This window comes from Cydia splendana, chromosome 8 (genome assembly GCF_910591565.1).
Source record: "Cydia splendana chromosome 8, ilCydSple1.2, whole genome shotgun sequence".
Classification (NCBI taxonomy): Eukaryota; Metazoa; Arthropoda; class Insecta; order Lepidoptera; family Tortricidae; genus Cydia; species Cydia splendana.
Window position 1 is genome coordinate 2390759 of NC_085967.1, and position 14162 is coordinate 2404920.

The 14162-nt window shown below is 42.5% G+C and overlaps 1 protein-coding gene across 1 annotated transcript in view; it reads right to left on the reverse strand.

The window, feature by feature from the left end:
* LOC134792620 (dnaJ homolog subfamily C member 16) overlaps positions 1-14162 on the reverse strand; it is a 49750-nt gene that overhangs the window by 32301 nt on the left and 3287 nt on the right. The window contains exons 4-10 of the mRNA XM_063763865.1: positions 13764-14044; positions 13164-13344; positions 12701-12902; positions 12311-12518; positions 11670-11914; positions 11409-11581; positions 8758-8898 (exon numbers count right to left, since the gene is read on the reverse strand). Coding sequence (XP_063619935.1) covers positions 8758-8898; positions 11409-11581; positions 11670-11914; positions 12311-12518; positions 12701-12902; positions 13164-13344; positions 13764-14044 — 1431 coding nt within the window. The remainder of the gene's footprint in view (positions 1-8757; positions 8899-11408; positions 11582-11669; positions 11915-12310; positions 12519-12700; positions 12903-13163; positions 13345-13763; positions 14045-14162) is intronic.

A 14162-nucleotide genomic window follows, 5' to 3' on the forward strand; every position in this document is an offset into this window, starting at 1 on the left:
ATAACAGTATATTTCTGATCATATTTACAGATTAAAATGTCATATAAACGTTAAAATATTTTTCCCCAGTTTAAATGTTTTAAAATTTGAAGTTGTTTAAGGAAATAGGCGAAATAGGACCTTTTATAAATGGAACTGTTTTATATTATATAATTTACCAGTCAGAGATTACCAGTCAACCATAACCAATAATCAGTTATCAGTAAAAGCCGCTAAACGTTTATCATATAAATATGATTTGATTTTTATGCCTATTCATTTAATGATAATACTGATAAGAAAAGAACGGATATACAAGGTTATTACATTAAATTACATTAACTTCTTTTAGTTATAATAATATGGAATATAACCGCCATGTGGGATGTTGATTCGACGATCATTGTCCCGACTATGATCTTTTATACAAGATGTGTCATACACGTTCTAAAATTGAAGCACTCACCTTGTGTCATGTGGACAAGTTTGTCTCAGTCTGCCTGACGCAAGCGCGAAGGTGAACACCGGTTAATACTTTTCCACAAATAACGTGTATTAAGCAACAAAATGCCGACCTGCGTTATGTTGAAATGCTCAAATTATCCGCGGAAGAGCAAAAAAATTGACGGCGTCACATATCATTGGTAAGTAAAAGCTGACATAATCCGTTTTTCTTCGGTTTAATCTTGAATGAAATAAACCCGCCCGCCATTTTCGCCGGCTGACAGAAAGAGATAAGTTTATGTTCTTACCAGCGAGAATGACAAGGACGCACCAACTGCGTTCATAGATTATCATAGCAGACGCGTCATGGTAAGTTGCATTCATTGTTTGGTGCTTGTAAATTTCAACTTAAATATTAAAGTTTTTTTACTTGAACGCATTTTTTCTTGTAATAGAAGTACAACAATAGGCAAATTAAAGATTATTATTGGCCATATTATTGTGCGGGTCGCGTCAATTAAGTAAATAGGTATATTGCTGTTTATACAAAGATTTTACTTTAATTAAATTGCAATAACATGAGATCAATCAAAAATAATATGTAATTGAAAGAACTATAACTACTAATTAAATAGGGTACAAATCGTTTTGACAGTTCTAAAAAAGTAACTGATTTGACTTACTAGTCTAAACTTTAATTTCAAAATTCATTCTATATAATTTTATGTAAGTTTGGGAATAAAGGTGTTTAAAGAACGTTTCATTACCATTAACCTATTTAACTTAATTAGGTATTTCATACCCCGCCTAAGTAACCCACAGTGTCTCGGGTAAAGAAAATAGTCTCAAAGTGTACAATAGGGTGGAGCGAAATCCAAAATTCTGTATATGTATATTTTTAATAAATTTAATTTATGCTTATTTTTTTCATAACAAGTTTTATTCATTAAATAACATCTTTTTCTTACAGATATACTCGATTCCTATACTTATTTTTGTTTATAACGTATATTTTTATGAATCGGTAAAACCACGCAAATAGGGGTTTTATGGAAAATGCCCTTTAACCCGGATATTGTGCACAAATTGGAGTTTACAACCCATAACAGAATCGTGAAAACTATTTTGAACATGATAAGATAATAAAAAGAATACTAGTATAAGTATATATATGTCTAACATACGTCTGAACATGACCCAAAAAGGGCGTAAGCGACGCCGAAGGGCGAAATTTGACGCTTATTTAAACATATAAGTAACCCTTTTTTTGCAGTAAATCGAGACTTTTCGTAATCAATAACATCGTTACTTTGACACAAGAATGTCTAAAAAAAATAACCCATATATTTTTTTTACACTGTAGCATTTTCCTTGTTTTGCTTGAAATTGCTGTTTAATATGAAATTTTGAAATTATATTATTTCATAAATATTGAAAAATGCACTAAAATTTTGGTAATAACTTATTAATCTTATTATACGCTTATTAAGTATTATATAATTTCGATAAAATGTACACATATTAGTGAAATAGTATATTTTAATAATTGATGAAAATTTACCTTTATTAATTTCTTTAGTGGCTGAGTAGAGGGCTAAAAGTAGTGTTGATTTTGAAACTTGATATAATCACTATAATCATGATAAACTGCAACTTTTGGTACCGGTTCCACATTGATAATCATTTTTTTATTTTTTTCCATACAACGACGCTCCACTCTAGTGTACAATTATTATTCTATTCAAAAAACAAACCTAACAAAAGTAACAATGATAAGTATAATATAATATCTTTTATTTACATAACTAAATGTGAAAACTGTTTACTTCGGTAGCGAGTACATTACTATAGCTGGTCAAGCAGATCTTGTCAGTAGAAAAAGGCGCGAAATTCAAATTTTCTATGAGACGATATCCCTTCGCGCCTACATTTTTCGAATTAGCCGCCTTTTTCTACAGACAAGATCTGCTTGAGCAGCTATAGGTACATAGAACTGCACTAATATGATTTGCACCTTCTGTCTAACTTTAAAATTTAAACAGCTCTGCATATTTAATTAGTTTTATTATTTAATACAAAGTTTTGAGTGTAATTATAATATTATTTATTAACTATTGACATCCAACTATACATATTTACTATAAGAAGACGCAAGATATGGCCCCAACAAAGAATAAAGTAACTACGAATACGGCGGCGGTTAACAGGTTGGTGGATAATATTTCAAACTTAAATAACGAAATATTGAACATGAAAGGAGAATTATTAGCTTGCCATAACACCATCCGTGAGCAACAAAAGCTACTTACTTGCCAAAACGAGAGCATCCAGAAGATTCTCAGGGTTATAACCGGCACTAATAACACAGCACTACCGGACTCACAAAACGTCTCACTCAACGAGTCTGGCCCTTTTGGCATGATCTTCCTGGGTGATGACCAGCCCCCTGTTGCTCCGCCGCCGCCTTCCATCCAGCTTCCGACCCAAGAACCCCCTGTGGCCTCCACCTCAGACCAGGGCCGTTCTAGGCTAAGGCGTAAGGCTCTCACCGCAGCCCATAAAAACAGTCCACAGGGACCCACTGAGGTAACGTCCCCTCAAAATGCCTTGCCGCTGCCGGTACGGCCACCACAACAGCAAAAATTGGCGAAGTCACCGGCAGCCTCTTCTCCGAGGGGTTCTCTGCGTGTAACACCAGCTGTGTCAACAGATCCTGGAGCGATACACTGCCCACCATCTGTACCATTGTTAGCTGCTGCACCACCACCAACTGCTGTATCATCAGCCGTCAATCTGCCCGCGAAATCGGCTGTAGCTGGTCTTCGCGCTGCTGGTCCCCGCATCGTGAGTCTCCATATTTTCAACCTTAGCGAGGACACCACCCTAGACGACGTCATTCGACATGTCCAGACCCAAATCAACATACCAACGCCAGTATGCGAACAGCTGGTCGTCACCCGCGGAAAGTACGCTTCTTTTCGCCTTGATGTACCAGCTAATAAACAAAAGGTCGCCAGGGACCCTAAAAATTGGCCATCTGGAGTTTCAGTGCGTTTATTTAACACAGTCCAGCCAAAAAACGTATCAACAAGACACGAGATAACAAAGACACTAACTGACGAAAACAAAAGGTTTCTCATTATTGGCGACCATAATGTGGATTTTTTATTAGACTCTAGTTTAAAACGACGCACTAATGATGTATTAAGGGCCTATGGATGTCGTAACACTGTAACGTTTCCCACTCGGGAGACTGCGGATTGTGCGACGTCCATTGACTGCGGTTTAAGCAACATTGCGCCCGACACGCTCTCAGTGACACCGTTGGTTACTGCGATAAGCGACCATACCGCTCAAAAGTTTGAGTTGACTACTGAACATAACAAAAAGTCAAATGAGGTGATTGAGCGCCGGTTATTTAGTGCAAATTCATTCCATTCATTTTATACTGACATTGATAATTATGATTTTAATTTTATTTACAATATTGACCTTGACATTGACTATAAATTTGCTAAATTATTTGAAATTCTGACATACTATATGAATATTCACTTTCCATTCAAGAAGATTAGGCATAAAAAACATAACACTGTACCGTGGTTAAGTGATGATTTAGCGGAGTTAGTTCGCAAGCACAATGACCTTCACGAAATAAGACGCCAGAATCCCAACAACCCCATATTAACTGACTGTATTGAGCACTACTCTTCTATAATTAAGATCACTGCGTTACAGGCTCGTCGAGCTCACACTGAGAGTAGGTTGGCTTCTAGTAGCAATAAAGCCAAAGAAATATGGAAGGTTGTCAATGAGGAGGTAGGCACAAAAGTAAGATCGAACCACATATGTCTCCGCGATCCTAACACCAATATTGAAGTGAAGAGTAGTGAGTTGCCAGACACGTTTAACACACACTTTTTAGGGATAGGGTGCAAACACGCAATAGGAAATGATATGGAGCAATCAACACGCTATCTTGAGAGGCACTTAGAAACTACCAATGTACCATCTTACACTCTGCCGGTCGTCACACGTGATCTATTGACCAGGACGTTACATTCAATGTTAAAAAAAGGTGACACTGTCGATGCTTTTGACATTTCGCCAAAAATTATTTTGTGTCTGTGGCCTGTTATTGGCGACATACTTGTCATTCTCATAAATACTATTTTTGAAACTGGTACGTATCCTAGCGTGCTAAAAAACACAAGAGTGTATCCAGTTTTCAAGGGTAAGGGTGACAGGTGTGACGTCAATAACTATAGGCCTATTACAATAGTACCCACCATTTCAAAAATGGTAGAATCTGTCCTATCGTCTCACCTTATGACTCATATAGAATCGAATAACCTGCTCACCGAAAACCAATTCGCTTACCGACAAAAAATGTCGACAACCACCGCGACATACAGGATATTCGATTCTATCATGACAGGGTTAGACGATAAGGATAAGATTGCCGCTATACTGTGCGACTTGTCAAAGGCATTTGACGTCATAAATCACGAGTTATTGCTTAAAAAATTGAAAATGTACGGAATCAAAGGCAGTGCCCATGAACTGTTTACCTCATTCTTGTCAGACCGCAAACAAGTTGTGAAATTACTCACTGATGGCAAGTCAATTCAGTCTGATGCAGGAGATATAAATATTGGTATTCCCCAAGGTTCATCCCTTGGAAATACCTTATTTTTGTTATTTGTCAACGACCTGCCATCGAATATTGGAGCTGGCTTGTCTGTATTGTTTGCGGATGACACAACTGTGTTAGTTGGTGCAAGCTCTTATGACCAACTGGCTTTAAAAATTCATGATGCTTGCAACCAATTGGAGGCATGGTTCTCAGCAAATGGGCTATTGCTTAATTATACTAAATCAAATATTATGTTGTTTTCTGGTCGAAAGGTTCAACTGCCACCGTGCATGGCTAACTTTCCGATGCCCATGTGCGAAAAGAGTAAGTTCTTAGGGTTTATGATTGACAACACTCTAAATTGGAAGTGCCATGTAGACAACCTTTGTGATCGATTGGGTGGTGCGTCGTTTGCGTTGAGAAAACTGAAACCACTTATCTCAGCAGAAGCCTTAAAGCAGGTGTACTTTGCGCATTTCCACTCTATCATGGCATACGGCTCACTGCTTTGGGGCAATTCAACAAATGCCAAAAGAGTTCTGATAATGCAGAAACGCGCAATACGTACACTTGCCGGTGTGAAAGACAGGCACCCTTGTAAAGAGCTTTTTGGTTCTCAACGTATAATGACGCACTACTCACAGTACCTGTTCGATGTACTGATATATGTAAGACAGAATCTATCCCAATTTGCACGCATTAACTTTCCGGGCAAACTGCTTCGAGCTGCAGGGCGTCTGAGAACAGTTCCCCGTCGCATGGCACTTTCAAGAAAGAACCCACGAGTAATCGGCCCTACTTACTACGAGCACCTACCTACCGCTCTGAGAAATGAGCCGTGTGACGAAACATTTAAGCGCAAATTGAGAAACCTTTTGTTGGATAACCCTCTGTACTCTGTAAATGAGTACATGGAATTGAATTTGTAACAACATATGTAATTTTATTTATTATTAAATTGTAGATTTGTATTTTAAACATGACATTTTGTTCTTTTGTGATATTTTTATGTTTAAATTCGACATTTTAATGACAGTTACAAATTATTTATGTTGACATCGACTTTAATGTTAACTTGGTTTATATTCAATTGTTTGACATGTTTTTCTTTGTACATGACGATCCTTATTGGGAGACATAATTTTATTAATCTTAATATTTTTTATTTTTAAATATATAATGTAATTTTTGACGATCATGATGAGAAGATAAACATAATTTTGACGAATGTAGCAAATTTATAGTGTAATTTTCATCTTGAAATAAAGAAATCTAAATCTAAAATCTAAATCTGTCAACCATCTTATTCTTTGATATTTTTTTTTTGTTAATAAGTTTTACGTTTCGCGCCATCTTCACTGTTTGCCGTCGTGTTATGGTGGTATCACTGATTTACCAAATTCACGCGCAAGTGACAAACACTAGCCGTCTCTCTTTTACTTAGGTATTCATTTAATTGTGCCGTCTCTTTTACGCATTTGCGTATGAAGTTGTAAACAAATTGTAACTGATGCTGCCGTGACGTTGGCAGCATTGGTTGGCATCATTTTTTTCGCTTGATATGTTAGTGTATGACATATCTTGTATAAAATATCATTGTGTCCCGATAGTCGTTTCAGTGAACGGTCTAATAGCGAAGAGTCTCGACCAACATCATGAGAGACTCTCGCTAGGTGGTTGGATCAAGGGTCAGATGCAGAAGGCGGTGATCATGGACACGGCGCGGATAGTCCGCCGGTTCCTCTCTGCAGCCCTGACAGCGGGGCAAGGCCCAAGTCGGCACCCTAGGTTAGGTTTTTTAATAAAGTGTTTATATATTTTTTGTAAAGTTTTGTAATTGTTTTTATATTGTATTCGTATACTCACATTGTAAAATCCTAACCTAGGAGTCAAGTTAAATAGAGAAATATAGAATGTATCAAACACTAACAGTAATTAAGGATGGTGTGTAGCAAAAATTAGTAAACCCACATCCATTTTGCAATAAAATGTCAACTTTAAGCGTCAATTTTTTGAGTTGAAATCTTATTGCAAAATTAATGTGGGTTGACACATTATTGCTTAACAGCATCCTGTTTTGAATGATTGACGGTTAGTTTCACTAGGCTTATATCGTGAACCGTGTACAAGATGCATGCATGTAACATGTAACTAAGTCGAAATATCGGGAGCTCGAAAACAATACAGATGGTAATCATCACGGTCCATATACCCGTCGATATAAGTCTATATCAAACAGTAATATCGTGGGACAGGTGGGGTGTCTTGTAAGGTTGAATCTTTAAATCTTAACATTGAATACTTTTATACAGAGCTTTAGAAAAGTCGAATTCCAAAGGTATAGGGTTTCCAAAGTTCAAATAATTGTTAAGATGCAAGGGGGCAATTTAGACTGCGGGGTAATTTAAACTAATCGAAATATCCTCCATGTTTTACATATTATTGCAGCCTCAACTCTGACTGCGGTTCGTTGTTGTTCTTAGCGGTGCCGTTTCACTGACACCTCTTAAGCATCGTCAGTATGCTAGTGTACCACCTTGTGACATCAATAATATATTAAACACTCACCGGACGAGTCCGTTGTATTTCTCCGCCCTAAGCACGTGCAGCCTCAACTCTGACAGGGGTTCGTTGTTGTTCTTAGCGGTGCCGTTTCACTGACACCTCTTAAGCATCGTCAGCAGTGGCGTGCACTTCATAAAGGCAAAAAGGCACTGCCTACCCTACTATAATTCCGATGTCTATCCTCTTAAACTACTTAATTTAATGTATACTTGATCGTACTATCAGTAATCGATCGTACTATAAGTAACTTAAAACATTCTAAAAATTAATAAGCGCTCCATCTACCGGTTAAGCTTTGTCATCAAGTCATCATCTATAATAATTCTACGCGACGAAGTTTACACCACGCGGCACTAGCGCCGCTACGTGCCTTGCACGGCAAAGACAGAAAACATTTCCGTCTAAATCTTTCTATGTGTGCCTTCGTCGTTACGCGGTTACAGTGTAGTGGGCCTTCCTATAAGTACGAGCACACAATTATACAAGTAACGCACACATTTAGACGCAATAGGCAGTGTCTTTCGTACCAAACCTAAACGAATGACGCCCGAAAGTTTCCGAATAGTTCCGATGTTTATGTGACTATTTTAAAAAGTAGCATTTGCTATGGTAATTTAGTGCAAATACGAGACTATTTTTTTATTCGTTTACAGTATTTGGTTAAGTTTATTTTCATTTTTTATTCGGTCGCCATTGTTTGTTTGTTTTGGTGAGTTTATGAGATAACAGTTAACAGTTGCCGGAAATTATAAAGTGCGATTAGTGAAAAAATTGATAATTTAACTGTGAAAGTTGTGGTGGGTGTGTGTGTGTGCAAACTATTAAAATACCGCTATAACAACAAACACTAAAAACAGAATAAAATAAAGATTTAAGTGGGGCTCCCAAACAACAAACGTGATTTTTGACCGAAGTTAAGCAACGTAGGGCGGGGTCAGTACTTGGATGGGTGACCGTTTTTATTGCCTTTTTTTGCATTATGGTACGGAACCCTTCGTGCGCGAGTCCGACTCGCACTTGCCCGGTTTTCTGATATAATTTTGCCTACCCAGTCCCAAATCTCTGTGCACGCGACTGATCGTCAGTATGCTAGTTTACCACCTTGTGGCATAAATAGTATATTAAAAACTCACCGGACGAGTCCATTGTATTTCTCCGCCCTAAGCTCGTGCAGCCTCAACTCTGACTGGGGCTCGTTGTTGTTTTTCTTGGCACTGCCGTTTTGCCGGCGTCGCTCGCTTCGCTGTTGTTGCACGGACTCTTCTTCTACGCGGCTGTAATAAATAGCTCAATTAGCATGTTTGTTATTAACCTTTCATGTGTGTGTGGTAGTCTAAAATCGTGGGTTCAAACCGCGGTTGCTCGGGAGGCTGAAGATCGCGACCACTAGAGGAAAACCCTGGGTGAAGGGGTAGTTGCACATGATGAAGCGTGGTTTAGCCTTCTTCACACTAGGCGAGAACTGAGACACCAGCGCGCCGCTCTCCCACCTTCGTCACCGGACACGGCATTCTCCTGCTAGCTATATGCATGCGGTCGCGGCTGCCGCTCTCGCATTGGTCTTAATAGACATTTGCGGAAGTGCCGCACTCTTATGGACGCTGTTTAAACCATCATCTTATTGATAAAACCGATATCTTTGTCTAATGTGTATTGCGTCTCACATTTTGCTTAATGAGAGAGTGAGTGATTCCACCTGGTATTCACCACCCTACGTTAGTTGATCGTATACTCACATGAGGTACGCCATGAGGTACCCGGCCGCCAGCACCACGGCCACGCTGCCCTCCTAAGCTAAAAAGCGGTATTTGCATACAGTTTTCTTTGAAAATAAGGCCTTTTAGCTTAGGAGGGCAGCACGGTGCCGAGCACGGACGCTAATGACAAGGCCTTCTGTGTTCCCTCTAACACCAGCACACGAGCTGTAGATCCTACTCACATGAGGTACGCCATGAGGTACCCGGCCGCTAGTACTACAGCGACGGTGCCGAGCACGGAGGCGAGCGACACGGCCTTCTGTGTTCCCTCTAACACCAGCACACGAGCTCTAGATCCTACTCACATGAGGTACGCCAGGAGGTACCCGGCCGCTAGTACTACAGCGACGGTGCCGAGCACGGAGGCGAGCGACACGGCCTTCTGTGTTCCCTCTAACACCAGCACACGAGCTGTAGATCCTACTCACATGAGGTACGCCATGAGGTACCCGGCCGCTAGTACTACAGCGACGGTGCCGAGCACGGAGGCGAGCGACACGGCCTTCTGTGTTCCCTCTAACACCAGAACACGAGCTGTAGATCCTACTCACATGAGGTACGCCATGAGGTACTCGGCCGCTAGTACTAAAGCGACGGTGCCAAGCACGGAGGCGAGCGACACGGCCTTCTGTGTTCCCTCTAACACCAGCACACGAGCTGTAGATCCTACTCACATGAGGTACGCCATGAGGTACCCGACCGCTGATACTACAGCGACGGTGCCGAGCACGGAGGCGAGCGACACGGCCTTCTGTGTTCCCTCTAACACCAGCACACGAGCTGTAGATCCTACTCACATGAGGTACGCCATGAGGTACCCGGCCGCTAGTACTACAGCGACGTTGCCGAGCACGGAGGCGAGCGACACGGCCTTCTGTGTTCTCTCTAACACCAGCACACGAGCTCTAGATCCTACTCACATGAGGTACGCCATGAGGTACCCGGCCGCTAGTACTACAGCGACGGTGCCGAGCACGGAGGCGAGCGACACGGCCTTCTGTGTTCCCTCTAACACCAGCACACGAGCTGTAGATCCTACTCACATGAGGTACGCCATGAGGTACCCGGCCGCTAGTACTACAGCGACGGTGCCGAGCACGGAGGCGAGCGACACGGCCTTCTGTGTTCCCTCTAACACCAGCACACGAGCTGTAGATCCTACTCACATGAGGTACGCCATGAGGTACCCGGCCGCTAGTACTACAGCGACGGTGCCGAGCACGGAGGCGAGCGACACGGCCTTCTGTGTTCCCTCTAACACCAGCACACGAGCTGTAGATCCTACTCACATGAGGTACGCCATGAGGTACCCGGCCGCTAGTACTACAGCGACGGTGCCGAGCACGGAGGCGAGCGACACGGCCTTCTGTGTTCCCTCTAACACCAGCACACGAGCTGTAGATCCTACTCACATGAGGTACGCCATGAGGTACCCGGCCGCTAGTACTACAGCGACGGTGCCGAGCACGGAGGCGAGCGACACGGCCTTCTGTGTTCCCTCTAACACCAGCACACGAGCTGTAGATCCTACTCACATGAGGTACGCCATGAGGTACCCGGCCGCTAGTACTACAGCGACGGTGCCGAGCACGGAGGCGAGCGACACGGCCTTCTGTGTTCCCTCTAACACCAGCACACGAGCTGTAGATCCTACTCACATGAGGTACGCCATGAGGTACCCGGCCGCTAGTACTACAGCGACGGTGCCGAGCACGGAGGCGAGCGACACGGCCTTCTGTGTTCCCTCTAACACCAGCACACGAGCTGTAGATCCTACTCACATGAGGTACGCCATGAGGTACCCGGCCGCTAGTACTACAGCGACGGTGCCGAGCACGGAGGCGAGCGACACGGCCTTCTGTGTTCCCTCTAACACCAGCACACGAGCTGTAGATCCTACTCACATGAGGTACGCCATGAGGTACCCGGCCGCTAGTACTACAGCGACGGTGCCGAGCACGGAGGCGAGCGACACGGCCTTCTGTGTTCCCTCTAACACCAGCACACGAGCTGTAGATCCTACTCACATGAGGTACGCCATGAGGTACCCGGCCGCTAGTACTACAGCGACGGTGCCGAGCACGGAGGCGAGCGACACGGCCTTCTGCGTGCGCAGCGCCAGCGCCGCGCGCTCCGCCCACTCGCACACCAGCAGCATGGCGCGCCACAGCGGACCGCGGGCCGCTTCGTCCAGTAACTCCTATAACAAAACATACGTTAAAAATGTTTCCGAGTAAATCTACCTTATCTCGTTACACTAAGGTTCAGTTTCGAACGATGATTCTAACCTGTACATGTGCCTCATAAGCCATCATCTCCGTAGGCTTCATTAGTCGCTTGACCAACTGTTCCAACGCTCGTTTCGTATCGTTCAGCCTCGCCTGGTACACCACATTGGTCGGTTCGCTGAAGTCGTCACAATGCCCGTTGGAACACACGGGCCAGGTCTCGTTGAGCCATTCGTATTGTATGCGAGTGGCTTCGCGTCGCCATAGGATGACTACTCGGTGCTCCATTTGAGATGTGTCGCTGCCTGAAATATGAATTCATATTAGTAAATTTGTTCATTATATATAGTTTATTCAGATTTGTATTCATTCAGATATCGTAAGCTTTTTCGAATCTTTTAGGAGAAAAAAAGTGGCCTAATATTCCAATATGTTACTAACCTTCCATAACGTCACGATTATGTAATATATAAGGAACATACCAAGAAAAGAACCTTAGCCAGGTTTTTTGTTTTAATTCTAGGTACAGCAAGCTTCAATTACGTTCATAAAATGGGCATGCACTTCTGCAACATATTATAAATGACCTTGTAGGGTTGTTACTCCTTGGTGCCATGACCAGGATTTTCATCGATTTATCGATCCTTTCCATCGGATCCTTATTTTCTCAATTAAGCTTTACAAATTGACCAAATCCTTACCTGAACCATTAGCCAGCGCCTGCACGAAGTTAGGCTGCGCGTGCATATAGACATATGCGTAGTGTAGTCTCTCGGGCGCCGTTCTCGCCAGCCGCCTCAGCTCCGAGCGCGCCGCTGTGGCCGCCGCGCCGGCCGAGCACAGCAGCACGCAGCACAGGCGGCGGCGGTTGGGCCGCCATTCCACGGGGCATACGTTTTCTAGGACCGCCTGGAAAATATTATTATATTAGAAAAGGGTTTGAGAGATTTTATGGCAACTACTACCAATCAAACATTATTGAGTATTTTATTATCTTTTTCAAAATATTTTTACAATTTTATCTCGTATTGCTCGTATTCTCGTATTTTGCTCGTCGTCACATTTTTGTTAAGTATCCAAAAATTAGGTACCTGCGACGATAGTCTCGGTAGCGTCAGCAACTGATTAGCCTCTATCAGTTCCCGCAGCGTCTTCGTAGGTATTTCTGTCGTGCTGACGGTAGCCGCCGGTTCTGGACTGTCCTCTTTCAAAAGCACCATGGTGTCGATGTGCCGCTGGACTTTGTAGCGGGCGGTTACGTTGGTAGAGTCACGTGCTGTCATTGCGACGAAACTAGAAAATAAGATTAGTTTGTTATCACTACAGCGCTTGTTATTTTAATGCACCTACAATAGAGGCAATGCCCGGTTTGTAAAAAAAAGTTTAGACTAAATTGTTTTTAAATTTAGGACAAATTGGAATTCAGATACAGCCAGTACATAGATCGTCGACTATCGTGTAGGTACGTATCTTCCATTTGAATGAGTTAACCAGTTTGTGACTTAGACCGTAATTTGTTAGTCACATTCGTCTCTTTCACAACCGAATACACACCCGAAAGAAACCCGGTCTCTATAATGGAACGCAGTCAGCAGATATCGAAGCCGCATGGTAGGCTGCTCCTCAAAGATAAGCGCTTTGACCTTGTTGTCTTCGAAGTCTCCAAGCCAGCTGGTCAGAGAAGAGTCAGTCACTCGGGGAACAAGCTTGTAGGGAAACTTCCAGCGGATCCATTCTGTAACAATGACAATATCATTTATCTTTTGAAGATAAGACTTCTTCCTCGTCATCTTTTTCTGTCGCGCAGTCAGCATCAAATAGATAATGATGGCCAAGTGGCCAAATATATCGTAACACACGCTCGCACGCACGCGCAAATATACGCACGCATGCTCGAGAATCATAATCAATGAATGAACGAATGATGATGAATTAGGAATGGTGATTAATGAATGATTAAAAATTTCAATATCTTTAATGTCAAAAACACATGTCAAAATATACAATCTTCTTTCTTCTTCTCTTCTTCGAATTAATGAATGACGATGATGAACGATTGAATAAATTATAGTGTACGAATGACTGACTGAAGTATTATGAGTATGACTGAAAGAATGACTTTATCATTTGGTGGAATTTATTTAAAGCACTTACCTAATATCTTCGGCATGGAGCTGAGACTTTCCTTATAAATGTAAACATGTTGTTGGAGAACCAGTGTAAGGCACGGCACCCCGTGCACGCCTATCCTCCTAACCAAGCTTGCTTCATGCCCGGCGTGCACCGTGGCCGCTGTCACACCGAGAGGCTGCAAGGCTTCGACTAATCGCCGCCAGAAGGCCGCCGCTCGTACGCAGTCGAAGCACCAGTCGGTGTAAAAGAGGACTAGGGCTGGAGTGTGGACTGATTTCTCCATTATGTTATTTTCGAAATGCCTGCAAATAACAGATGACATTTATATTAAGTATAAGGTTGTTAACGGCGTAAAGCTTATCTTAAGTGGTGCCATGACCGGGTGGTCTAGTGGTCAGGACATTAGCCGCGTAACCTGCA